Genomic DNA, 27,974 nt, shown 5'->3' with positions numbered 1-27,974 from the left:
CACACCGCTCGTGGTGAGAGCATCGCCTGGGAACTTGCAGCGTTGCAGAGCAAAGGCAGGGGGATACAAACCTGCCTTCAGATGAGTGGAGGCAGGAGAAGATGGTATCAGTTTCTGCCAGCGAATGAGCTTGGGGGGGTTTCTCCTTCCATTGATGCCACAGGGACTGGTGAAGGTGGGAAACAGAAGGGAAAAAGACATAGTTTGAACTCTGCATTCTGTGTTTTTGTTAGACAGCTTCAGTAATTCTGGCTATGTAAATATCCTGTGCCCACTCCCCCAGAAATGATGCAAACCCATAGAAACTGCTCTCTGCTGACTTACTTGATTCCAAGAGGTCAGACATAAGAGTTGTGCGGTCTGAATGGATGAACCTGTCACAGGAGCTGAGACTGCAACTCAAGGAAAACCCTGGAATCCTTTTCAGATCCTCCGGGTTTCTTTCCCTCACTTCGCCAGTGACCAGTGTTAGCTCCTTGGGGAGCTGCTCATCTTCTGTGTCTCCAGCTACAAGGCAGTGCTATGAAAAGCTTTTCGTGGAGGCGATCATGTGCAGACAATTGAGTGTTCTAAAAACCTTCAATGCAGCAGTGTCTGAAAACACTGAAGAGGGTTTTTTTTTGCCTTCTTCCCTTGGCCTTCTGAAAGACACATTCTGAGTATCACTGAATACAAGTAGGTTTCTCCTCCTCCCTATTGCCCTTTAAGCACACATCTTTCTGATGCTGTTTCAGGGCAGTCTTCCTGCCTTCTTAAGAGGTCTGAGGAGACTGCTTCCTTGAGCAAAGGCATGTCAGCTTCCTGTGGAATGTGATCCTCAGAGCCAAGGGACAGTGAATCAGGCAGGAGCTGAGGCTGGAGGTGAAGGCCACTTCTGAAATATAAAAATGCTGTTTAAACCACATTAACTCCATTGCAAAGATGAAGTCATTAGTAAATTTATTGTTTCAGGTACATTTCCCTTTCGTGATGAAAACCAGGGGGAAGTGGGAGAGGGACAACATTCTGGGTTCCAAATAATCCAAACATTAACTCTGTTAGCACAGTCCTGTCCACTGAAGACTAAGACTAACCCCTTAGCAGTTCCACAAAATGAACTATCAGGGCTTTGTTATTAATTGCAAGTGTAACACAATGTACAATTCTACAGAAAGAAACTACTCAGACATATAAATCTATTTGTTTCCTGAATTAAATTTAATAGATGAGGCCACATCTGTATAATGCTACTGAGTGTTCCAAGAAAGATGTAGGAAAGATGTAGCTATCTTGAGGATAGCGCTGATTGTCATGTTAATGGCTCATTCACAATGCTCATTAGCCCCCCGTTGCTTTCATTTAGCATAATGAGCCACACTGAAATGAATTTATTTTTTTATTCAAGCAAATGGTGCTGACAGCAGACATGGCCAGGGGGAGGGTGGTACTTTATCTTGGGAAACAGGCTGTAGAGCGAAACAATATCAGAGTCCTGAATGCACAGGGTGGCCCTGACCAGCCTCATCCAGCTCTTACTGCTGTCCCTCAGGACAAGGAAGCCAGGAGCTGAGGGTGACCAAAACACAAGCCAGGCAAACACCTCTCCAACAGAGCACAGCCTGACCCTCACCAGAGAAAAGCAAGCAAGAGCAGAGGCAGCAACAGGTCCAGCAGTCCCGCGACCATCAGGCAAACACAAGGTAACCTGCTATTTGCATGATCAATCCAGGAAACCCAAATAGCAATTCAGGAACAGAATTAGCAGCAAGGACACCTACAACTCACCTCTGTCATCCCAGCATAAGATACAGACCTGCTTAAGCGGGTGAGGAGGAGGGCCACAAAGATAGCACCTTCCCTAGGAGGATAGGCTGAGAGAGCTGGGGTTGTTCAGTCTGGGGAAGAGAATGCTCCCAGGAAGAGAATGCTCCCAGGAGACCTTAGAGCAGCTTCCAGTGCCTAAAGGGGCCCACAGGAAAAGATGGGGAAGAATTCTTTTAACAGAGAGTATAATAGGATGAGGGATAAGGGTTTTAAACTGAAAGAGGGCAGATTTGGATTAGATATTAAGAATAAATTCTCTACTATTGAGGGTGATGCATTGGCAGAGGTTGCCCAGAGAAGCTGTGGGTGCCCCATCCTTGGCAGTGTTTAAGACCAGCTTGGACGGGGTTTGGAGCAGCCTGGGGTAGTGGAAGGTGTCCTTGCCCATGGCAGAGGGTTGAAACTGGATGAGCTTTATTAGTGCGGTCAAGATCCTGACAATTGATGGCAGGAAGTCAGATTTTGGGCTGAAAGGAAGGATGATAAATTTTTCATTGTTTATCAGAGATGTGGGTCAGGACATAAACTTTGTCATAAAAGGTTAAGTTCAGGATAATTATATGATTGCAATTTATTAAGAGATAGAATTTAAATACATTGGAGTGTTTTCCTGTTTATGTAATTATTTTATAGTAGGTTAATCACAGTAGTTTAGGAAATTACTGCTCATTTGTATCTAAAGCACTGTAAATAACCAAATGCATGCTCTTACTCTGCCCAAATTGAAAAAAACCCTCACCATCATGATACACCCACACATTGATTCTGCAGTTAGAACAGGAATCTGTAGTTCAGATTTCTTAATCAAAAACGTCGAGGAGTGAGCAAGTGAGCACCTGTCAACAGGGAGTCCTTACACTGAATCCCTTTTCAGTCTCCTTGTGGAAGATGTTATATACAGTGTTGTTTGAAATAAGGGTTAATATAGCTATTTTTACAATACATTGTGTACAGATTCATGTACAACAATCATCAGGTTTTGCATTTGATTCTTTTCATTTTTTTTTTTATGTATGCTGAATTTCACTTCTACAGGACCCTGTTTTGCTCACTTGCTTTCTAGAATGATGAGAATTCAGAAATTACTGGAATTATTTCTGTGGTATGGAGCAGGTCTGTGTGATTCCAGCTTGGTATTTTCCATGTGTCACTGAAAGTCAGTATCCTCTGCAGCTTATATTCCCAGCATCACGCTGGGTAGGGACTAGAAGAAAATACTCAAAAGTAACATTGCAGTGACTTAAATTTGCTTTGTTTTTAGTGGAGGATGCATCCCATTTGCACATGGAGTTAGGCTTGTCAGGATGATTTCAAAGTAAAGAGAAAAGGGAAAGCCATCCATTACAGGACTCGATCTCATGGTAATTTGTGCCTGCTATTTTCATTAAAAGTTGTGTAGGGTACAGTTTTGTCCATGAGCACTTATTCTCTGGTCCATGAGAAGTACAGATCATTTGCAGAATGAGATACTTGGAGCTGATCCCTTATGGCTTTAAGGCAGTTTCCCTTTGGGGCAGACCTTGGGTGAACATATCCCTGCTTGTGTTGGCGAGTCTCTTTCCAATGCCAGTTGTTTTAACTCCAGGATATGTGTGTGAGATACTATGAGGGGCATTCAAGAGATATGGGCTCAATCTGACATAATGTAGTCCAAGACACCAGAGAGAGGGCTAAAATGGAATATACATTCTTGTGAAAGATTGCTCCCATCTGTGCTTTATATGGCATAATTTATATTCTAATGTGTTCTTCCCATGACAACATCTGAGCAAAAAACTGAAGATGGCAGGAGTGCAAGCTGTTTTTTTTAAAGTGAGAGATGATGTGTGCCTCCTCCTTTCTCCTTGGCTTCTATTTGAAATGTTTCTGGATGGCTCAGTTTTGAGCACTGTCAGTTTGTATTCAGCTCAGCTTGCCAAAGTTTGCCCTGAAAGCTCCATAATTATATTATTCAGGAGTGAGAAAATGCACAAAAGTAAACCAGTCAGTTCACATCTTGGTGTCTGAAAACTATGTTCTGCCCTCAGTTTGCTCTTGAACTTTGAAGACTAACTCATAACTGGTGCACTAAAACTCTGATGACTCCTGAAACGCACAGGCTGGAGACAAGGTATCACATAATGAACCATAATGAATCATTAAAACATACACACCAACAGAAAGGCAGGTAAAGCTCAAAGCCTACAAAGTCTGATTTTCTTTGAATCAAAAACCCAATGACTAGTTAGTTAAACATACAACCCTGTCTTTCTTTTACCCTGTATTTTGTGCACAGATTGATTCTCCATTTGGCTTGTGATATAATGGTGCAGTGGCTGACATGAGGCACAAGAGAGCTATTAGATTTCTCCACACTAAATTTACATTAAGCTTCAGTACTTTTTGTATGTTTATGAATGTGAAAAAGGAGTAAAGATAGTCTTACTTCTATTTCTAGTTGGCTTTATATAAATTTTAACTGAAAAAATGTTTACTTCCTTTACATTTGTCATTCAGATGTATTGCTGTACCTATGAGGGGTATTTCTGTTACTATAGGGAACTGTGAAAATTAGATGGAGAACATTCTGGGGAATGATTCCTTTATATTATCATGATTCAGAGATGCTTGGTCTGGGAAAATAACAGAGGAACATTTGTCAGGTGAATTTAAATAGTACACTGAAGTATTTCATCACAACATTTCTACATCTTTTGACTTGTCTCTTTGTGGGCTTGTTATTTGTCAGCAAGGATTGTCAGATCGCTTGCAGAGAGGCTCAGACTGACTGAAGACAGTGAAGGGGATGTTAGGTCACCTCTTCCTCAGGGCTGACTGGCAAAAGACAGGTGCTGATGCAGCACAGAGGAACTGTGTCCACTGACTAAATATCTTACATTTGAAGTGGAAGGGAGGCTTTGGCTTTGTTAGAATGAGTGTCCATGATCTGACAGCCCTCATGGATTTCTTGGAGTTTTGATGGCAAATCTTGAAGCCCCATGTTCTGGAATTGATAATCATGATTTTTAAGGCTTTATGCTTCTGAAGAGGGGACTGAGAAAATGACTCGCTGAATCTGAAGGCCCTGAAGACTAACACATAAATAACGTTTATTGTACGTCTGTAACTATATGTGTCTTTTTATTACTCCTGTTTTGCTGAATATTCAAACAATGTCATGATTCTTTGAGACCTAACTTCTGGAAGCTCAGAGCTTACTAATTTATGGAAGTGCTGCTGGTCTTTGTCCTGCCCATGAAGCAGGTCCCCTCTAAACTGGGACATAGCATACACTGTGTTTCAATCCTTGTTACAAGGAGTGTGGCTCAACTGGCTCGTGAGCTGGATCTTTACTGATGTGTGATGCCTCTAAGGGTAAAATGCTCACATTAAAGAACCAGAAAGTGGGCTTCATATCACATAAAATTTCTCAAAGCTGGTAAATTCTAGTAAGTGGTGGGGATATTTGGGAGATTGTAAAGGAAATCATGTGAAGAATGATTGCAAAACAGGCTGGTATGCAAACATAGGAGGGAGTCTTGAGTCTGTCTCTGTGAACACTCGATCTGGTGATGTCTCCTGGCAACTCCCTTCAGCTCCCCAGGGAACCTCTGCCTGGTACAGTCTGGCATCAGTCCTTGCTCTCTGTGGAAAACACACGCCACTATTCCTTGCCTACTGGCCACTAGCAAACACCTCCACAGCAAAGCACTGTAGGAATGGCCTGCCATTCCAGATTCCTGCATAATCCCTCTGACAACCAAATGTATTAAAAACTAATTTTCATCCAGGCAAGTCAGACTCCCTGAAATCAAGCTGTGTTCTCTGAAGGCAGCAAATCCTAAGGTGCCTTGCATGCGTTTTTACTAGAATTGGGATAAATTTCATGTTTCAGTTATTCTTTTTGATGTGCATTTTTGAAGGAAATACCATATTATACTCAAGTAAACCAACAGCTTTAGAAGCATCACCAGCAGGTCAAGGGAAGCTATTCTCCCCCTCTACTCTGTCCTGATGAGACCCCCCCTGCAGTCCTGCATCCAGCCCTGGGGCTCTCATCATAAGAAGGACTTGGAGCTGTTGAAGAGAGTCCAGGGGAGGCCATAGAGATGCTGTCAGGGCTGGAACAGCTCTCCTCTGGAGACATGCTGAGGGAGCTGGGCTGGTTCAGCCTGGAGAACAGAAGGCCCCTTAAGGGGAGACCTTATAACATTCTTCCAGTACCTAAAGGGGGCCTACAAGAAATCTGGAGAGGGGCCTTTTGGCAAGGGCAGTTAGTTATAAGAAAAGGGGGAATGGCTTTAACCTGACAGGAGAGATTTAGAGAAGATACTAGAAAAAGTTCTTTACTGTGAAGGTTGTATGAACCTGTTCAGGTTGCCCAGAGAAGCCCAGAGACACCTAAGTCAGAGCACTGATCAAGTATGTAGACTAGCTGAATATACCCTACAACTAATGAAAAGCTGCTCTGATTCTGCCTGAGAAGAAAACGGAAGAGCACGGGTGCTGGGCAAACATGATCAGTGGTGTTTATACCAGTAGAGGGCTGCCCGCATACACTGCATCCAGGAGACTGAAAGGTATCAAGCATGCAGGCTCCTTTCTGTTTGTCTTTTCAGAATAGTATTCGCATCTTTACATTTGCAATGCCCGTTTTTTCTTCCCCAGCTGGCTCTCAAAACCAAAGTGAAATAGTGAAATCATATGAGATTCATTTCCCAGGCGATGAACAGAGACGTGCACAAGGCCTGAAACATGGAATGATGTTTCATGTGCCAAGCTGCTTGTTTCTAGCAAGTCCTGCTCAGAGGGACCGCACCGGCTGCATCATTCCCAGACTTTTACAGCAGCAGTAGGGGTGCTAATAGCAGTGACGAAGTTGTGATTAATTTCTCTCTCCTTTTTGTTTGTATTAATAAGGTGCAAGCTTATTATTTACAGTCTGCTTTCCATTAGACATTAGGGCTTGATGTAGCCACTAGATACAGACCACTGAGATCCAACTCAGAGATTCTTTAACAGCTCTGTCTGGGCCACCATTATTTTTGTTTGCATGTTTATATAGCAGTGAATCATAGTGAGAAGAATCAATACCAGAACATCTCCGCTTGCTTGCATTTCCTGTTTATGGCCTTCTACTTGCCACCATAAATGCTGGAAATATATTATGCAGAGGCAAACCAGAGGATTAATATTCATGTGGTACATTTCACAAGGATGTGAAGATAAAAAATTGTGGCTTTTATTTTTTAATGTCCTAAGTATGTATGCAGAGAGCTGCCTAAGAGAGATATATAGTCATGTTTTGAGTGTGTGTGCCTGTGCACTTTACAAGTATATATTCTTATTTAGGTATCGACATGTAATGGTGCATCTTCTCTCAGGATCTCTTGCATCATACTTCCAGGATAACATTCAGCTATTTAAAATAAATAATCTTGCTAGAACTCAGTGAGAAATATTGGACTAGATTCATTCCAGGTGTTAATTTAACTGACTTAGATCTAAAACAGAACTCAGGGTTACATTTGGGAGAGTCATTATTGATGCGTGCGCTGATGTCAAAACAAGACTGTTTAACTTTGTATTGTCCCCAGAGAAAACTTTGCTGAACTCACAGTAGTCCTGTTCGCTGCACCCTGTAGCATGCTTATGCATGGCCGCCTGTACTTCCATTTACAGTAACATTGTAGTTGTGCTTCCACTTACAGTAACACTGCCTTTCCGTTTCCCTGATGAAACTAAGAGACATTTGGATACTAAATATGACTGTTCATTTAAATAAGACTTTGTGTACCAATGTTTCCTGTTGGCAGCGCACTACAAAGCACTGTTCTTGTCACTGTGCCATACTAAAATGGTGATTCATGGTTAAACCAGTACAAATGAAGGGCCTTGGTTTTGATTTGTCTGATTTTGTCAAGTCAGATTGGGTTGACAGCTGAGGGTAGATAGAGATCTTTGATACAAAAGTGAGGTGAAACTTTCAGGTCAGCTTTCCTTTGTCTTGTGTGGGAGGTGGAATTGTGGCAGAGAATATTCTTCATGCTTCACAGCATGGTCCTTTCGGTAATGGCTCTGAGCTTTCATTGGAGATATGGCAGTTAGGTGGCCATCAGAAACTGGATGGAGGATACTTGCAGGCTCCTGGGGACCAGGTTGCTATCAGACAATGTTGAACTTGACCCAATGCCTTTGCCATGAAGCACATAATGCTCTTTTTCTGTCCCTTAGCAAAGGGATATAATTGCCTGGCAGCACCCACAGTTGATAAGGTGACACCTCTGGCATAACTAGTAAAATAAGTTAGTATTTCTAAATGTAATGAGCTTTGATATTGAAGAAATGATTCATGTATAAGATCAGAAGGAAACATCTTCTGAAGCAGACAGTGCCCCATTTCCCTCCAGGACCTTTGATTTCTGTCTTGATAGGCAAAATCATTCCCTTTGGTTCCTCTGAACCTGGAATTCTATTTTTTATTTTGTGAGGCAGTGACTTGGGGAGGATTCAGCTGAAATCTTCATTGATTCTGAGCCGGGTATTGCACAAGGTACTGCTGGGATATAGTGCAGGTCCCTTTCTGTTTACTGTTTGTGAACAACCTACCCCAAGGTGCTCATTAGCCAGAAGAGTTGCATATACACAGAGAACTGTTTTGTTCCTCCATAAAAATACAGTTGTTGTGGTGGTGACTTTAACTGATTGGCCTCATCCTGAGCATCCTGGGCTTCTGAAATCAGCAAAACCTTGTGAGATTGCTCACAATTCCTAACAACACCCATCCTCATTAAAGATTTGTTAGATGCAGTCAAACCATTTAAATATTTGTATTTCTCTTCCACAAAATCTGGCCACTTATTGCTTGTATTCAACAAGATCTGTCTTTGGTGGTTGGTACCTCTGGTTTATGATTGTAATCAGCTGTTTTCTTGCCCTATATATTCTGTAGGCTGGAAGAAATTCTTTTGTGCACCTAACTTTGACATCCAGATGTGATTTGTGCCATGCTAGGTGTTTCTTTTCCCACTTGAGTTCAATGATGCCTGAACAAAAGCCATGAGGCAAAGCATGGCTGGCTGTTATCTGTTGCTTCTGAGAGCAGGCAATGCGAATGCCACTAATCTTAAATGTTCTTTGGGACATTTTATTTTTCTCAGAGGAAGAAGGTTCACATCAGATTTCTTAGATGAATAAAGTCTTGAGGATATTTATGGGTACTACATAATAATGATACATCAGTTTTAAATTGAACACTGTGCTTCAGAAGTGGCTGCAATAAGAGGAATCAGCATGGTCTCCATGGGTTTATGTAGCAAAAATGAACACCAATTACAGTGCAGTTTTTCCACTGGGATTTAGCCCAACATTTTGTCTAATTATGGTATGAATCCCACACTGGAGAAAACCCTGCTTCTGTAAAGAACTAATTCCCTCTAGAAATGCTAAAACTCTTAAAGAACTCTAATTAGAATACATTTCTCAGTAGATAGAGAGAATCAGAGAGAGAGCCTGTGCCAGCCACTTACCACAACAAAAAACACAGGAAAAGATGAAGGAATACCCTGGGAGACAGAGAGGGAATGGGAAGTAGTTTGGATAAACTTCCCTCATTCTTCATCTAGGTTTGTACTAAATAAATAGCGTGATGGTCCTATGCCTCAAAGTGTTACTGTCAATGGAGAGTTGATAGATTTCTTGACATATACTCAAGTAATAATGTTGGACTAGAGAAACTTTGGGAGAAAAGGGCTGAAAACAAGTTCTATGATACTCCTAAGTTCTGAGACACTCCAAACTAATGTGGCTACCCAGACTTCTTAGGCATGCAGTTAGCTTTGTGTATTGTAGTTCCTGTCACCAAGCATGTTATATCATAAACTGGGTTGCCTGTGATGGAAAAGGGAAAACCCGCTGATTTCCCCACTCCCAGTCCTATTCTTCAGACCAAGTTCCAACATCGATTTGATTGGATTTCTGCAAATCTGAAATAGTTCATTAAGCTGCAGTGCTCTACTGGGGGTTGTTCAAAAGACTGCAGAATGGCAAAAAAGCAGAGAGAAGAGCTGCAGGGCTTCTTCAGCACAGCAGAGGATGGTTGTAGATGAGCATGACAAAGAATAGGCTATGGTCACTCCAGGATGAGATAGATAACCACAGGTACACACTGGAATGGCCTAAACGGTTCCTTCCCCAGCTGTTTGGTGAAATTGAGTTCAAACTCCTATTTTCATTCAATGGAATGGTCTCACATCCTTCATAACACTGAATGAAAGATCTTTCAGACTCACAAGAAGGCAGAAACAGCTTTCCCCAGAGGAGAAGAGCAGGTCGCATTTATTTACAGACGGGTCTACTAAGAAAAATGAAAACAAATGATGATTACTGCTGCAAGATGATGCCTTGGGAGGTGGAAATAGCTGCATCTAATCACCTGAGGGACAGACAGCAGCTCTCACTGCTTCCTGGCCATGGAGACGTTTGTTTGCAGTGTTTGTCTTTCCTTGTGGGAAACAATTGAGAGAATTTATACACCCACAAAGACAAAATCTGCAGAAATGAGACAAAACCTCACAGGCTTCCTGCATCAGCAACATTGAAGTCAAACCATGTGATAACAAGTCAGGAAAGGTGGTTGGCTTCTCCTCATTTTTACCTTTAAATTACATCAAAGGGAATGTGACTTTAAGAATGTAAAGATTTTATTTAGATAATTTCTTCCTAGCAGTTTCCTGTGTAAGTGGTTCACACAGTGATATGCAAAGGTAAATGGAAGGAGAAGCAACAGGACATGCACAAAGATAAACTGGGTATAGCTCAACTGCATTTGCTGCATCTGAACTCAGTGGAAAGAACTGCTTGTTGAATAGTCCCATAGTCTGTCAGCATCCCAGAGTCTTCTGCTGGCAGTGCATCCCTGTGGCTGAATAGAGAAGGTGAGGAATTTACTAAATAATCGTATTTGCTTCCAGTGTCTAAGACAGAAGTAAAGCTGGGAACAAACTGTCTCGTTTCAAGTGATACTTTACACAGATGCCCCCTAAAGCCAACAATTAATCTGAAATGAGTGGCACTGCTTGAGCCTATTTCTGCATATGAGCTAGTCCCTCAGATCCACACATGGGAATGGCACAGAGCAGTGACCATTGATAGTACCATGTCTCTTTATTTTGTAAGCACCCCCAATTTTCTGTAGCAGATGGACAAGTGAGAAGGAAACAGACTCCTGGAGGGGAAGGGTATGGAACCTGCAGTTCTCCAAGATCCAGCAAATCCATGCAGAAGTTCCAGTAGCCACTCCATATAGCTAAAGAATGCGAAAGTCCACGAAGTCCCACTCAGCAAACACAGAGCAATGCATCCAGCAGCCTCTTTTCTTGGTGATGTCAGGTCTTGGACATTACAAATGAGAATGAAAAGGGGGAAAAGACATTCTTTTATTTCTCAATGGGAAAGGCTTTAAAATTTGGTGGCATTGTACAATCAGGTGAGGCACTCTGAGTGCCTCTGGGACTGTTGATATATCAAGTGGGACAGATACTTTGTGTGAAATGAAGCTTTAGAAAGGAAAACTTGTGTTGATAGGGCTGCCTTCCTTAGCAGTATTACATAGAAATACACAGTCTGCTCAAAGATACCATGTGATAAAATGTAATCATATACAAAGTGGTTACTTTTTTATTTGCAGTATATTTATTGAATAAGTTTTAAAGGGCTGTGAGACACTTCTGAGTTAACGTTCTTTAGTATGAAGGGAAGAAACACAGTCTTGACATCTGCCTCTGGCAGCTTTTCAGCTGAGGTCAGAGCAAGCAGAATTTGGGTCCCAACTTAAATTCTGATACTATCATTTCCCATTAGTAGAGCTGATGTTTATGTCAATATTTGAATCTGTCCTGCAGCTTCTTGGAAATAAGTTTTTTTCAGTGATAGTTGTGCTGGCTCATGTGGTTTAGTTGCTGATTTAATATGTTAGAACATTTATGTTCTAAATTGTAGCTTTTGAATGTCACGTCAGAAAAATTAAGCAGTTGTAGAGGACAAGAGAAATGTCTTGGGCTAGTCTGCTTCCTGATGGCTGAATGAGTGACAAATACCAAGCCAACTTGATCTGCATGGATTTTTGTTACATTTAAATGTCATTAACTAACTCAGCAGCTGTCTGTCTTAGTTGGATTAATATCCAAATTATCACACAGAATTTGTGCTCTTGTGCAGTACTGAGAGTAGCGCTCCCTGAGGAGCCAATCTTTAGATGGGGTGTGAAGCCGCCATCCTGCCTAGTGATACCTGTGTATTATCCCTGTGGCAGAAAGCTCAAGGGCAACCTGCCTCCTGCCTTCTTTTCCAGGTAAACACAGGCAAGCATGGCATGTGGATATTGCTGAGAGTGTGTTTGCTGTATTCCCTTAGAATCATAGAATCACAGAATCAGCTAGGTTGGAAAAGACCTTTAAGATCATCAAGTCCAACTGTTCCCCAGCAGTGGGAAGACCACCACTAAACCATGTCACTGAGGGCCTTGTCTACACAGCTTGTGAATACTTCCAGGGGTGGTGACTCCACCACTGCTCCACCACTGCTCCAATGCCTAATTGCCCTCTTGGTGAAGAACTTTTTCCTAGTATCAGTCTAAACCTCCCTTGGCTCAGCTTAAGGCTGTTTCCTCTTGTCTTATCACTTGGGAGCAGAGATTGACCCCCACCGTGCTCCATCCTCCTTTCAGGTAGCTGTAGAGAGCGATAAAGTCCCCCCTGAGCCTTCTTTTGTCCATACCAAGCCCCCTCAGGTCCCTCAGCTGTTCGCCATCACAGTTGTGCTCCAGGCCTTTCCCCAGGTCTGTTGACCTTCTCTGGCCCCACTCCAGCACCTCAATGTCTCTCTAGTAGTGGGGGGCCCAGAACTGACACAGGATTTGAGGTGCAGCCTCCATCACTGCCTTGGCCATGCTGCCACACTGGTGCTGATGCAGGCCAAGATGCTGTTTGCCTTCTTGGCTGCCTGGGCACAAGCTGCTCATGTTCAGCTCCATCAGCCAGTACCCCCAGGTCCTTTTCCATGAGCAGCTTTCCAGCTGCTCTTCCCCAAGCCTGGAGCATTGCAGTCATTGTGCTATTTCACAGATTAAACCTGCTTGTGTGTGGTTAATGGAGTATAAAAGGTGCTATTCTAAATAAGGAAGCAATTTTTAAAGTTTTGTACTAAATATATCACTGAGAAAATACTAGTCCTGCCTGTGGACCAACTGTATCCAGTATGGATGTTACTTATCATTCTGTTCTCCACACAAACACAATCAGCTATAAAAGCCAAACCAAACAGCTCACCCATATACAGACTTTTAAAGGTAAATAAAGAACCTGTTGTACACAAAGCATTTGAGAAGCAGTTTCTTGTTACTAATACAAGTCCATGGAATCAGTGTCTTCTCTAATTTTAGCATTGGTTTTGTGTGGAGATTTTATACTTCCCAAGCCCTTGGAGAAAGAATTGGCAAATAAGTGTATATAAATGTGGAAAGCACATAGGGCTTGTATAGCTAAGCCAGAATGAGACTGAAATAAAGAAGAGAAGATGGGTAAAATTCATGCCTTGTAAAGACGTAGCTCAAACAATGTTGCTCAAGGTTTGTCTATAAGAGGCAGTGACTCTCCCAGCAGTAACGTGCTGTATTTGATTCCATCTTTCCCATCCACAGAAGCAAAGTCTGTCTCTGTGCATCAGTCAGAGGTGAGAGGATTGGGTCAGATTATCATTTCACAAATGTAAAGAAACATTTTTTTTCCTCACTGTTCCAAATGATCTGCCAGGATATTTGAATCCAGTGCTATCTTTTAGTGCTCAGTGGGTTAACTTTCCATCTGTGTGTTCCCCATTAGTCTATGTCCAAAGCTGTTCACACTATTCATTATTGCAGTGCCAGGCCCTGGCGTTTCTTCAACTTTCTTTGGAGGAAAACAAATGAAAAGTGAAAAAGCTTTGGCAGAACTGGTCTGTCTTTTGAGGAAGAAAACCCAACATGAGTACGAGAGGAAATGGGATTATGAATTTGGGTCTGTTTAGGAGAATGATGTCCATTTGATTCACACTTCACACTGCATTTTAATTACTGAGTGATACTTGGGAGGCTAAATGGCATGAACATGATTGTATTCACCTCAGTTATCTAATGGAGAACAAAGGCAGAGAGAGGTAGAATGTCTTTTTGTCTCCTGCTGCTCATTTCCTGCTGATGCTTTCTTTTGATTTTCAATTGTTTTGTTCAATTTTATTTTTATTTTCAAAATTTGTTCAATTTTATTTTTATTTTCTTTCCTCTTTTAAAAGTTCCGTCTTTTTCTGATATCTGGAATGCAACTCTTCCCTGTGTGGTTGTTAATGTCAGGAACCAATACTTCCAGCAGGTGATGACACATTTGTATACTTCTGAAACTCTGCTGTGTAAATCTGCCAATCAAGTGGGAAAAAAAGCAGTTTATGGTTTTCCTTCTTGAATGGGATAAATACCTGAGAATTTCCAAACCACTGATAATTTCTGTACATGTCCCATGGGCTTTTCCTGCTTACGCCACTTCACTTTCTTGATTCAACTCTTCACAAGGAATTCAAGGGCAGAGAGATAAGTCAGCAAATCCAGGCTCCAGAACACATTCTGGTACGTGTCTCTCTGGGTTTTTGGCTGTTGTTGTGGCTTTTACTGTTTTCTGCAAGGCCTTTTGGAGGGATAGGAGGCTTTCCTAACAGCAGGTTTCTGTAATGTCAGTTTTACTGAGGCTGTTGCACACACATTGTATGTAGTATCAACAGCCAGTGGGCACCAGCCAGTCAGTCTGTGCTGCCTGACACTCTCCAGATGCTCTGTGCTGCTGTTGATGGTTGTGCAGTAAGTTCTAGGGCTCAACAGACAGGCAGAGATTCTTTCCACAACCATTTTGCAGAACAAAACATGTTTCACAAGCACACAGGCCTTTTTGCTTTGGGGTCTCTAAGTGGTAGGAATCCTGCTGTGCATTTCCACATCTGTGAACTGCTGGACTGTATTCTCAGTGCTCTCTGGAGACGTGGTGATTGGGGCAATAACATGCTTCAGGCGCAAGAGCATGGAGAAAAGCAATATGAGAAGTATAGCCAGAAGTGTTAGGAACAATCCCATGTACATGTAGAGGCTGGAATATTTATCTGCTCTTGTGTCTGCTTCTGTAGCCAGAGTTGGAAAGTGGACACGGCCCGTCAGGTTTCCACGGAATTTGAAATAAAGCTCAGTCATTGCTCTCTGTCACCTTTGGTCCATTTTCACCATTTACTTTCAGGTCTGCTGTCTTCTCTCACCAGACTCACCAAGTAGGTCAAGAGAGGAAACTTAGGATACACGATGGCTTCAGCAAGAACTGCTCCATCCTCTTCATCTCAAGACTGCTGGTTTACACAGTTAAGCAGATTGCATGAGATAGGCCTTTGCAACTCATTTTGCCATTTACAACAACAACAAGAAGCATTAGACTTGTGTTTTGTATCTGGCTTTTATTTTGTCCTGAAAATGCTTTGGTTCTTCTTTTCATAGGCTACCTCCTTTGGTAGGTGAAAAGCTTTAGTCCTTCTCGCAAACTGAACTACAAAGGTTTGCACAGCTCTGGTCTTTGCAGGTGCTGTTTTCCAGTCAGCTTTCTGCCAGCTTCTCCCACAGCATGTAGGTTGTCCTTGCGTGAGCTGGGGAAGGTTGTTCTCTGCTTTGCCAGACTGCTGGGGGGAATCTCTTCTCTCCTAATCCAGAGCTATTGATACATGCTTAAAGAGTATGGAGTTTTGAGTTTCTCATTAGGAACACACAAAAAGTTGACTTTCTATAAGGGAAAAAATGAGAGAGAGAGAGAGAGAAATGAAACCAGGTATCGGAATAGCAAAGCCTATATGTCGTATCTCCTGAACAAATAAGAAAACCCTCACCTGCTCCTGTGAGAAACCTTATGATCAGGAGGAGCACTGAGTATTTAACTTTAAAGAAAGACCATGCAAATCTAATTGTTAAGGTCTCTTCTTTACTAGCACTCACTACTTAATGGGTAGGAGAAGGCCCCACAGTCTATGGAATTAGATGTCACAGAGGAAGGGGAGATACGAATCCAGCCAGTGTCTTCCACCATGTGTGTCTTATTCATTATTTACCAGGACCCTCTGTTTCTGAGGCAGGGTGCCCCAGGCAGCATCCAGAACTCTACCTGTTCTGCTGGGGCAACTCTGTCACAGGGTGTGATGCTCCACTTACTGCTTGGGAACAGAGCTTCCTAGAAATGGGAGAAACCTTAACGGTTTAGCATTTTTAATTCTTCTGGCTGGAAACAGAAAGTGTAAATGCCAAAATTTCACTGCAAATGGTGCATCCAAAAGCATCATGTTCTGCTTTTTTGGTTTTAGCTGAAACAAAAATGGTAACACTGAAACAAAGTGATGCAGTCATTTGTAGTGCTCACTACATATACGCCTACATGAGATGTGAACGTAGTAATAGTAATATGGTAATATACTATGGTAGTCAGATTAAAACGAAGCATTAGGTCAAAATGATAAGAGTTCTGATGCTTTTAGATAAAAATTTCATGTAAAAGACATTCTGCTGCAAAAAATCATGACTTTCATGAGGCTTCAGCTTGTAAAATGTAGCTGTTTATTGACAATGTTTGGTTGTGTTCTCCCCATGCACCAATGGGAACAACACCTTGCTGTTCTTCAGAGAGAGCTGCTTGAAATCTGGAGGCCTCAGTCATCAAGGGGCTGATATCCAGGTTTTCATTACAAGCAAGACAGCCCTATTTTGGCTCACGTGATAGGAAACATCTGATGTGCTGAGTTGTTGAGGAAGGGACACTGGGGATCATCTACACCTTACCTCCCAACTCCTGCAACACCTTCTTCAGTAGCAAAGTATTTGAGATAACAGTGATGCAATTTAGGGACTATTGGGACAGATCCTGCTTAGTAAAAGGCTGTCTAAACTGGGCCAAACTGCTGACGGAAAAACTTGACTTCTGCAGTCCCTGGGTGGGTAGTGGAGTCCACGCTATGCTTTGTGCAGGAAGATGTGGGCAAGCATGGAGCGAAAACGGCTGCTCAGTACTTTTCCAGGGGATGACCCAACCCCTTTGGCGCCAGTTAGTTATACTGGCAGCAGGTTTGGTGCTGATGCAGAAGTGTGAGACATGAAAGTGAAGGTTGTGTTGCAGCCAGGCACTTTTGCTCTCAATTTTAGGGCAGTAACTGTGATTTTCACACTTTGAACTTATAAATGGGAATTCTTCCCCTATGAAAAATATTCTTAGGTTACACATCAGGTGGGAAATAGAGGGTGAGAAAGTTATTTGCCATATTAAACCTCTGTTTCTACAATATGATTTCTCTGTTGATAATGAAATGCAATCAGTCTGGAATTTGACACTTTTGTGGGTTCAAGTACAGAGCAGTGTCTTTGCCCATCTCATCTGCTGTCTTCCTGAGAGCAAAAGCCAGAGCTCGTTTCTCTCCTTAAGGAGCAGGGAGCCTAATGGCTTTACATACTTTATAACATTAGACTGCACAACACTGAAGACATTAGTCTGAGGTTCAGTAATGAACTGCAAACCAAGACATTGAATTAACAAAGTTCAGCTGGGCATTTATTGATAAAAGCAGCAGATTAATAGTGACAAGTGTTAGCAATGGGGAGTTGGCACAGCTTTTTGGTTTTGTAGTCTCAGCTATAGAATTGTCAGGAGCAATCAACCATTCAGACCATTGAAAGCTGTGGAATTAACAACATCTTTCCCAGAAATGAGCTGCAAATACTTCAGTAGCTCTAGGAAACCCCAAAGATTTTTGCTTTTCAATCTACCAAATTACCTCACTGAGCACATGGGTTTGGGTATTAGTAGATTTACCTTTGCACACTCCCCTTTAAGGAACAGAAGCTTGAAGCTTTGTAGAGACCAAAGTCATGTGGAAATAAGTTGTACACAAGGATTCTATAAAAAGCTGTGTATAAAGGAGGTCAGCACTGTAACTTTGCATGACTTAGATCACAGGAGGCAAAACCTCACTGGTTTCCTTGGGAAGCCCTTGAGTCCATGGACAGAGATAGTAAGTAGAAGTTTGTAACAGAGCACAGCAGCATAACTAGAGCCCACATTCCCTGTGATCTCAGCTGTTGATCAAGGCTTAGTAATTCTTCTCTGGCTGGATAATAGTTTCTGAGATGTGCCAAGCATGCTCAGTGGGCACAGATTGATTCCAAGCAGACACTTCTTTATTTATCAGTTTGTGGTTGTTTCTAAGCAAGGATTACAAAATCCCAAACCAATGTACTTCACGTAATAACAACCAGTAATGAGAATAGAAGACTCATACAAAACAACAGGTTTCTTCTCAGAGTGTGTCACTGAGACAGGAAATTCACAAGCCTTCATGGCACTCAAATCACCATGCTCCCGCTACAGCAATCAGACTTGGGGAACTTCAGGTTTAGGGAGTGTTTATGGAGGCTGCATGGCCCTACTCTGCACCTTTGTAGGGTACAGGGGAGGAGAGAAAGTCAGATTTTCCCCAAAACAGTGCAGCCAGACGGTACAAATGTATTCTGCAACTGCAGAACATGTCTTGTCTTGCCTGCTCGCTTCCTTTGACTCCCATACTCGCTTGAAGTGCCACTTGCAGCAAAGCATCTCTGAGAGTGCAAACAATATTCTGAGTTCTCTTTTGCTTTTCCACCCAATGCTCCAAGTGGAACAGATCAGAACAATTACTTTTAGCTTCTCCAAGGCTGTTAGACTGCACTGAACTGGCTGGCAAACACAGAAAGGTTTGAACACACGCAGTACCAGGTGTATTCTGCCTAAGTGACCTTTAGAGAGAAAAGTCAGCATTGAAGTGTAAATAAAGTGTTAAAGTATCAAATCCATCCCCGGTTTGCATTTTCTCCAGGGAGAACTTGAGGGAGAGGAAAGGGGGGGGGGGTCTCTGCTTTCAGTGGCAGACGGTAGTTTTGCTGTCATGCTGAAGTGCACGATAGTGTCAGTGTCTCAGCTGTGGTAGTGCATAGGAAGAGAACAGAATAAAGCATAGTTACCTTTCAGAGCAGGCAGTGCAGCCCATGAGCTTGCTGATGATTTATCTGGGAACATGTCCTCCCAGGGAGTGGGATTCGCGCAGAAGAGATCTGCTGTCTGATTGCTGGAGTCAGGATACTGTGTTCAGCAACACACACGGCGAGTGCACTTTCTTCTCCTTTGCTGTTGAAGTCGCGCGGTTCGCTGGCAGGCACGGCTCTTCCTCCGGCTCTGGAGATGTCAACTGAGAGTCTGACTGAGCAGCGTCACTGCTGGTGCCCTCCTCCGCGGGCGATGGGAGAAGGGGGACAAGGAACCTTCTCTTCGGGAGCCTCACTGCTCGGGTGGAAGCAGCCCTCTCCCTGCCCAGCGGTAGGCAGCAGTTCAACAGGGAGGACGGTGCCGCCTGGGCTGCGTTGCCTCCCGGCGCGGAGGGAGGGGAGGGAGTCGGTGAGCTCAGCTCGCTGCAAAGTTTTGGGCAAGGTTCGTCTTAACCCCTCCGTGGTTAGGAGTGGTAAATGAGACTGAGCTCCTAACTGTGGGGTAAGACACGAGCCAGGAAGTTACCGGGTGCTTTCTCTAATTTTCTGGAAGGTGGAGAGGTTTTTTGTTTTGTGCCTCTTGGGAAGGGTTACCTGGTGAGCGCTCCCAGGTGGGCTCCTGTCTGGATCCATGGACAAGTGTCACCTTTCAGCTGAAACCCTCAGTGTAGTCCCCAAGCTCTTCAGCACTGGAGCTTTTGATGTGTTTGTGTCCCTGTGCTTGCTGCTTGGTGCTTTGGGAAGGGCTGTGTGGCTGCTTAAGATTACGGGTCCTCTTTCCCTTGAGTACTTTGAAATTCTGCATGAATAAGCTTAACCCCAGCTTTGCAGTGTTGTGGGCAAAAATTTTTTCAGCAATTTATGAATGTGTGAAGCACAGATCTACCTACAATGAGGCAGAACGAGCCGAGGTTGTGGTAAGAACACAAACCATCCTGATCCCTCTGATTACCACTCCTATTGACCTGCATTTCTTAGCTCCCCCCAGCTGACAAAGGAAGTGTGTTTTGTGATCCTGTTCCAGTTATGACACAAATTAGGGTAAACCATATCAAGGAATCAGTATAATTTTAGTTTTAGTGTGCATGTTTCAGAAGGGGGATGGGGGACAAGATTTCCTTTCCTTTCTACAGGGTGGCTCAGTCTGGGGGGCAGTGCAGTGACCCCCAGGGTTTCACCAGCAAAGGAGCACAGCTGGACCAATACACAGAGTAGCAGTAGTTTGCAGCTGTATTTCACATGTCCATGTCCCTGTGCCTCAGCAGGTAGGTTGGCTGGAGGCATCTCATGGGGTGAAGCTGACCTGCAGGCCCATGCTGGCCGCTTGGCTTCCTGTGCCTGGAGGTTGTCTTCCGTGGCCTGTGTTTGGGGCACTGGGAGCAAAGTTCCCCAGTGAAATGTGGGTCCCGCACAGGGGTTTGGGAAAGACAAGTTCATTCTCTCTCTGCCACTTTCTCTGTGACAAAATAGAGACATTTCATCTCAAAACCCTCTCCTCAGAATTGCTTTCCCTCTCTGGTCCCCCATGGCCACAGCTTGAGCCGAGGGGCCAAAGGGTAATGAAATCCAGATCTACACAACTCTTTCATCCTCCTGGGGTGGAGGGTATTATAAATCCCTCTCTCACAGGTCTCTTCAGTCTCTGGAGCTCACAAGCACAGTGTTTTATTGCAGTGCAGCACTATTTAGGTAAATAAAACATAGCCCCTGGAAAAAATACCATTCCTCCATGATCTCTGGGGGGGTGGGGGGGCTCTCTGAACACTGAGACTTATCAGGCAGCTTTGCTGATTTTCTTTCACATTTCCTTTGTTGTATCATCATGTGCAGTGCCCAGCAGTGCAGTCTATGCCACAATTCCCTGCTATAGGAATGAAGGTTTATTGATAAAGCGGAGGGAAGACTATGTGTATTTCCCCCTGGAATCTGTACAACTACTACTTTACCAACAAACTACTTGAGAGCACCTCTAAACTCTGGGTGTGGGGCCTCTTATTTAAGAAGAAACAAGTGAGAGCAATATTTAACCAGGAATTATGTTGCTGGTTGAGTTACAAGAGGCAGAAGAGACAGAATGTGCTGAAATCCTGCAGCCCTGATTTCTGTACAATGCTAATGAGCAGTGCTGAAATGAAAGGCTCCCTCCCTGGCCATGCCATCCAGCTTCTCTGCTCAGCTCTTTTCCCCTTTGTTGATTTTGCAGTAAATGATCTCTCCCTTTTGTAGGATCAAGCTGCTGTTTGCTGGATGGGTACATTAGAGTTCTTGTTCCCTTTGTAGCAGGGTATAATAAAGACAGATGAGTTTTAGATAATGCCACAATTTCTACCAGCTGAGGGTGATGAATGCTGGGCTAAAAGACTGCTGGATTCCTGAATGGTTGACAAGTATTGAAGGCTTTATCTCTATGTAAATTTTTTGGCCAATCCATGACAAATGGGGTTGTACAAATTTGAGTGTACACAAAAAGGTGTACAAATTCCCTTGGAAATACACAGATACAAACCCAGTGAGAGTCATTTTTCAAGCAGCCATTAAGAATTTTGGGGAAAAAAAGAACAGGGAGCTTGTTAGGTTCTTCCCTTTGCATTATTTCATCTGCATCTCAAGCTCTGTGTCTGTTAATATATATGATATCTCATAATAGTCCCCCACCAGTCTTAAAGTGAAATGTGGCTTTAACAAAGAGCAAAAAAGATCTGTGAATGAGGTAGTGAGTTAGTTAGTATAGAGTATAATCTATAGGGATTCTTCTATTATCCAAATTCACAAATCCTATGAACACATGCTTTGGCTCTTTATAAAACTGCATTTCAGTGACTGGAGAAATTGCTGTCCCTTTCATAGCAGACACATCCCAGAATGGTTTATTCAAGCCCACAGCTGTAAAGATCTTTCATTATTTGAGGATGTTCATAGTGGAAGAGGGTGCAGGGCCAAGCAGGGGCCTCTTTTGCTAATGTAGATGCTGTATGTTGAACTTGGGAAAGAGACACAATTTGGTAGGTGCCTGTGCACATGTCAAAGATGACAGAGAAAACAGAAGCAGTGGTTGAGTTTTCAGTCAGGGCAGAAAGTGTGTTAAATTATGTCTGAAACATATTCTGTGTTTGGACATATTTTCCACGTGTTGTTTAGAGGTTACAGTTAATGACAACTCATTATTTCTCCATTATTCTCCTCTTTCCTCCTGTTAAAACAATTCTTCTACTTTGCCTATGTGGTTAATCCCTGCCTGGAGCAGAGTTTGGCTGACAGAGCTGTTGCACTGAACTGAGGCAGCTTAGCTTGCCTGGAGTTTCACTGGCTTTCAAAGGTCTTAGGAAGAGAGTTCACCCACTTCCCCTGAGAGCACTGCTAGAAACCTGCACCAGATGGCTTAGAAATCAGCTCAGCACTATCAACTTGTAGTATTCATTACTTATGGCAATTGTAATCATACTTAGCACTTCTGTATTTTCAAGACACTTCACAGTTACACAGTCCCTCAGTGAGATACAGTCAAACAGCATTTAAGGGAGCTGCCAAGCATCCACATTTTTACCTTTTGTGGCTGTTAAGGCTTTGTAGCTCTGCAGCATAGCTACTCATGAGACATCTTGAAGAGCTGCTCAGCCCCTCTCTAGCCTTAGAGGCTACAAGATCGAACTCCTGTGGTGGTCAGCTGCTACTAGACATGTCACATGCAAAAAGACCTGTCCTTTACCTTTCCTGCCTTCCTTACCCCTGCCCTGGTCATTGCAGAGGTGCTGGGAGGCCCCTTGCTGCCATGAGGAGAGTTAGACAACTGGAACTGCCTGAGATGGTTGCCTGGGGAGTTGTTCTTCCAAAGATCAGGATGGTTCCTGACCAGTACAAGTGCTATAAACGAGAGGGTAGGTCACTATGGAAGAGGTGCTGAAGCAAGTGACAGCACTTAGAGGTGTTTGTTGTGGCAGAGTGGAATCTGTCATAAATATGGTTTTGGTTTAATGTGTTTTGTCTTTATAGCCACGGCACTGAGTGACAGATAGCCTATATCACAAGCAGGCTTGTGGAACACATAAACCATCATGTTACAGTAGGTTTTGAATCAAGGATCTCTAATGAATGTTTGGACATTCAAGCATGTATTGCTCATCAGATTTGTATGAAGCAGGTCTAGCAGCCATCAGCTTTAAAGGAGAAGTTCCGTAGTTCATGGGATTGCAACTTTGAAAGCGAAGAAAGTTGCCTGTAGCTTGTTTCTTGCTTAGGCCACTAAGGGCCCTGAGGAAAGGTACTGACTTCGCTCTGTCTCACTTCTTTCTGTTCTGAAAAGGGAATATTCATTTGTACCTCACCCGTAAAAGTAATCTGTCAGCACTGAGTGCTACGTGAATGCGTGTGGTCATGTGCCTGCTGCTCCAGCAGAGCCCAGGGCCTTTTCCTCTCTGCATTCCCACACTGGATTGTTTTGTCCAGTCCAGTGTATCTGCAAATGCTTATGTGTTTGGACTAAAAGGGTCTTGCTGCTTTGAAAGGCTTCAGGCTGTTTTGACAGTTTGGATTTGTTTTGAACTTCATCAGAAATATTGCAATGCTTCAGTTTATTTATAGAAACTTTCTCCCATAGATAACTGAGGAAATCCAGCCTGGTCTGATGTTAATCCTAAATTTTAGGAACATTTCTAATTTGATTTACTGTTGCCAGTGAAGGGCTACTTTGTCCTACACAGAATTCTGTCTGGAACAGTCCTAAACTTCATTTTCTTGAGAGAGCTTGTGAAGAAGGCATTGCAGGTCCCCAAAATGGTGTTACCACCACTCACAGAGGAGAATTCCAGTGCTCTAGATATGTCAGTGAGAAGCAGCTCAGGAAGGGCCAACTGGCAGTGAGCAGGGTCATATAGACAACCCTGGGAGCAAAGAGCTAAAAAGCAGATTCCACCTGGATCCAAACTGGAAATACATGTCAGCCACCCTCCATCAAGGTCCTGCACAGGTCCCTGTGGGCCTTGGCAAAAAGTTAGTTGAACAGTGACTCAGGGACAGAACTTAAAACAGATCCTGTCTTCTCCAGCCCATGCTCTGGAATATTATTTCTGAAATAGGTCAGTTCTTGCAGCAGTGCCTCTTTCTGGGGAGTTCAGCACAGTTTTTAGACTCAAAAGCTTCAAGTGAGTCTGGAGAGGCTTTCAGATGTGCTTATGGTCTGCTTTTGGCTGGCCAGTTGCTAAGATACAAACCAAGAGGTGCTCACTTGCATGACAGTGGGCCACTCTGGTTTAGTCACTTCAAATGTTGTCTGAAACTGTGGCTATTCTTGAGGGAGCCTAAAAATCTACTTGTTCAGTTTGTTATTTCCATCTCATTTCCCCACTGCATGACTCCGTGCTCTGCCTGTGGACAGCATTGCCTTCAGTATTACTACTAGTCCATGGACAAGCGGTTGAGCTACTCATAAGCTACTGGACATGCCACAAAGGCCATCTCAGCCCACCCAGAGCTGGGCTTGTCTGTGAGCAAAGAGCCCTCTGACTCCTGTGGGCTTGTCCTGGGTTCAGCAGTAGCAGTCATTTTTTCGCCTTCTGAGTAGCTGGTGCAGTGCTGTGGTTTTGACTTTCAGCCTGGGAACAGCACTGATAACACCGATGGTTTTAGTTGTTGCTCAGTAATGTTTAGTCTGACCAAGGACTTTCTGAGCCTCATGCTCTGCCAGGGAGGAGGGGAAGCTGGGAGGAAGCAGAGACAGGACACCTGACCCAAACTGGGTTGTGAGTGGTTGTATTATCTTCCCTTGTAATTTCCTTTATCATTATTATCATTGGTGGCAGCAGCAGTGGTTTGTGTTATACCTTAGTTACTGGGCTGCTCTCATCTCAACCCATGGGAGTTACATTCTTTCGATTCTCCTCCCCATCCCTCCAGGAGGGGGGTTGGGGGGTGTGGAAGGGGGAGTGAGAGAGAGACTGCATTGGTTCTGATTTATGGCTGGGCTTAAACCATGACAGGGCTTCACACAGGTTCCTGCCTGCAGGAATAGTTTGTAGGGTTAAGGTTTAGATGCGATTCCCTGAAAGGTGCTTTTCCCAGCACAGATGATGTGAGGAAGGGCTCAACTATAACCACACATGTTAAAACGTGTACCTCTCCCTCTACAGTCAGAGGTACCACCTGAACTTGCCAGGCAGCACTGTGCCTGCAATGCTGATCAGTAAAAGGCTTTTTCTTCAGAGATCAAATCCTGAGCAGAACCATCCTAAAGCTGGTGTTCACTATTATGCAGGATGGTATTCTGGTCTCAGCCCAGAGCTCATACGCTCAAGTATTCACTAACTCACTATTGGCAGGCACCCCTGAGGCATAACTTCCAGAGCCTTTAACATGTGAACACCTATTCCCTGAATTCTAACCAAACCCTCCTAAGCCATACCATAGAGCTGAATGCAAAGTGGGCAGAGTGTGGGGAATGCTGGCTGCAAAACAGTGCAGCCCTTCTCTGAAGTCTCTGATGCCTCCTTATTTACATGATTCACAGTTAACAGATGGGCTCATGCCTATACTGACAGTGGTGGTGGTGGGGGTGCAGTTCTTCAGTTGCTAGCATTAAATAAGAATCATGACAGTATACTGAATGGAAAACAATTTGTGATGACCCCATTCCATCACTTTTTACTTCTTTGGTTGGTTTGTTTTAATTCCAGTCTTCAAGAAGAATATCTCTTTTCTCAGTTCTCATTTATAAAATATGCAGCTGAGAGAACTCTGCCCACCCACGTTGACATTTCAGATCTCAGCATTTCCATCCAGGACTGGATGAACTCTTTCTAAACCTGTTTGGTGGCAGAGATGGCGGTGTCTGCATCTATGGCTGTATTTCAACCATGTTTCCTCCAGTTTTCACCACAGTTTTGAAGAACAGACAGCATGAAGACAAAGGAAGGAAAACTGCACAGTGTCTGTGTTTGAGTTCCCACTTTGTTTCACTGGAGGCTTCTTTATACAACAATTTTTAGTGTCTACTGCTTTCTACCAAGAGTGGAGACAGGATGTCAGCCCAGACAGACTCTCAATCTGAGTCATGACACAGCTGCTATACATTTATGGTAAAGCCAGGAGTCTTTACATTTGATGCCTGTTTTTGTCTAATAGCAGTCACAAGGTCCTTCTTCCCCAGCCTCTGGGTCAGTCACCAAACAAGCTCACTGGGCAGCCTCACTTCATTATTGTTCATTTTTGGTGAAGCAAAGAATAAATGTCACTGTGTGACTGTGCTTAACTAATGTGCCTGATTATTAATAGTCAGTTTTGGCCCCCTCCCAGCCTATGTGTCACAAAATACATTTCCCTTCTGTCTCTGGGATGAAGTTGTCTGGGAAGCCACTGTTCTGTGAAGTGCCTGTACAAAAACCTTGTTGAACATTCCTTCCTTCTTATCAGAAGAGTGATCTCTTTTTATTTTTAGGATGCTACCAACAAAAGTTGCTTTATTGCTTCTATGGATGAAGACACATTTTCAATATGGACAAAGATCTCTACCCAGAAGAATTAACCACATGGTTCTCCTGCATGACACACATGAAGTCCTCTGCTTGGTCACCTGGTTCTTTTTCTCAGATGTCAAATGCACACAAGACCCTGCCTTGCTCTACACAGCCTCACTTAAGTCTCACTGAAATCAGGGAGGTTTTATCCATGCCAGCTTCTGAAGCCCCAGGCTTTTCTAGTGCCTGGGCATCAGCTTGGAAGCTGATTTGACCATTTTGCCACACAGATCTTGTACTGAAATCAGGTGATGCTATTTGGAAGAGCGACAGGCTGCTTGTCCTGTGAAGCAGTAGGAAGCCTCCTCACTGGGCCCACATAGTGGCCACATGAGATGTGCCTTGCTACACGGGAGGGTACTGAAAAGAAGTACTTCATAGATGCCATGCTATGGCTGAAGACTAGCATTTGCTCTGGCAGGTCCCTGCTGTCATTTAAACAGCAGTTCCATGTACCCAGGTTAAAGGACATTTAAACATTCTGGACCAGGTTTACTCTGAATATACTCACGTGACTCCCACTGGAGAAGCAAAGGCATTCAGCCCTTCCCTGGCAATGGCTTTAGGAAATGTTAAACCTGTGTCAACTCAATGCTAGTGCTGCTCTCTGTAAAGCTATTAAATGCTCTATCTTCACTTCTGGAAGAGATAGTAATTTGCTATCGTAGCCACTAGTGCCAACAAAATCTTTGTTTCCATTTCCTAGGATTTTAGTCCTGTGCAATAGGGAGGAGAAAGCACATTATCTGCTTCTGCATACAATTTATTATCAATGTTTCTTCCTTCTTCAGTTCTACTTCCAGTGACACTGTCCAGCCAAATCTTTAGTGTCCAACACTGGGGAATCCACCATTTCCCTGGGGAGGTTATTCCAATGGCTGATTGTTCTCAGTGTGAAAAATCATCCTCTTGTGTCCAGTCGGATTCTCCCCAGGAGTAACTTGTGCCCGTCACTCCTTGTCTTTTCCATGTTACTCCTTGTAAAAAGGGAGTCTCCATCTTCTTTGTAGCCACCCTTTAAAATACTAGTATATGCTGATAAGGTCTCCTGTAAACCTTTTCTGAACGCTAAACAAAGCCAGTTCTCTCAGCCCCTCTCATACAGCACACTTCAGAGTCCTCTGAAAAAGGCCATTGTTGTGGCCCTTTTCTGGGCCCTCTCTAACCTGTCCACATCTTTTTTGTACAGCAGGGACCAAAACTGAACACAGTATTCCAACCATGGCCTTACAAGTGCTGAGCAGAGTGGGATTTGATATACTCCTGGTCCCTTGGTTGTCTGCAAAAGCTGAATTGCTCAGTTGCTGAAGGCTAACAGATGGCTTGCAACACCTAAAGGTGCTGTGTTCCCTTGGGCTCTGAATTAGCCCACTTAATGTTATAGGTGGCAGACCCTCTGGAATTCACCATATCACTGTTGGATGTTACAACTGCCAAAGCTCTGAGACTGCAGCCAGGACTGGTGTAACCCACTGACAAGTTCTTGTTGCTCAGCACAGAGCAGAGATTGGCCTGTTATGTTTCACAGGACTTGGCTTTGTAGCTTAAAATATAGCAGCTCATGCTTGTGACAC

At 43.5% G+C, this 27,974-nt stretch overlaps 1 protein-coding gene and 1 long non-coding RNA gene across 2 annotated transcripts; one reads left to right on the top strand and one right to left on the bottom strand.

Annotated features, from left to right (window-relative positions):
• The first annotated feature begins 630 nt into the window (after positions 1 to 630).
• Positions 631 to 26,489, top strand: LOC134174768 (uncharacterized). Its single transcript, XR_009968767.1, has 3 exons — positions 631 to 861; positions 1,529 to 1,679; positions 26,322 to 26,489. It is a non-coding gene; the product is annotated as an uncharacterized LOC134174768 (long non-coding RNA).
• Positions 14,056 to 15,624, bottom strand: SERTM2 (serine rich and transmembrane domain containing 2). The gene has a single exon (XM_062639993.1). It carries the CDS (start codon positions 15,047 to 15,049, stop codon positions 14,768 to 14,770), a length of 282 nt encoding a protein of 93 aa, XP_062495977.1. The 5' UTR covers positions 15,050 to 15,624; the 3' UTR covers positions 14,056 to 14,767.
• Positions 26,490 to 27,974: the final 1,485 nt, after the last annotated feature.

The sequence above is a fragment of the Pezoporus occidentalis genome, unplaced genomic scaffold, assembly GCF_034315485.1.
Source record: "Pezoporus occidentalis ecotype Australia unplaced genomic scaffold, CSIRO_AGI_Poc_V1 ctg63, whole genome shotgun sequence".
Taxonomy (NCBI): domain Eukaryota; kingdom Metazoa; phylum Chordata; class Aves; order Psittaciformes; family Psittacidae; genus Pezoporus; species Pezoporus occidentalis.
Note: the sequence above shows the minus strand (reverse complement) of the source record. Positions and strands in the feature narration are given on the sequence as shown.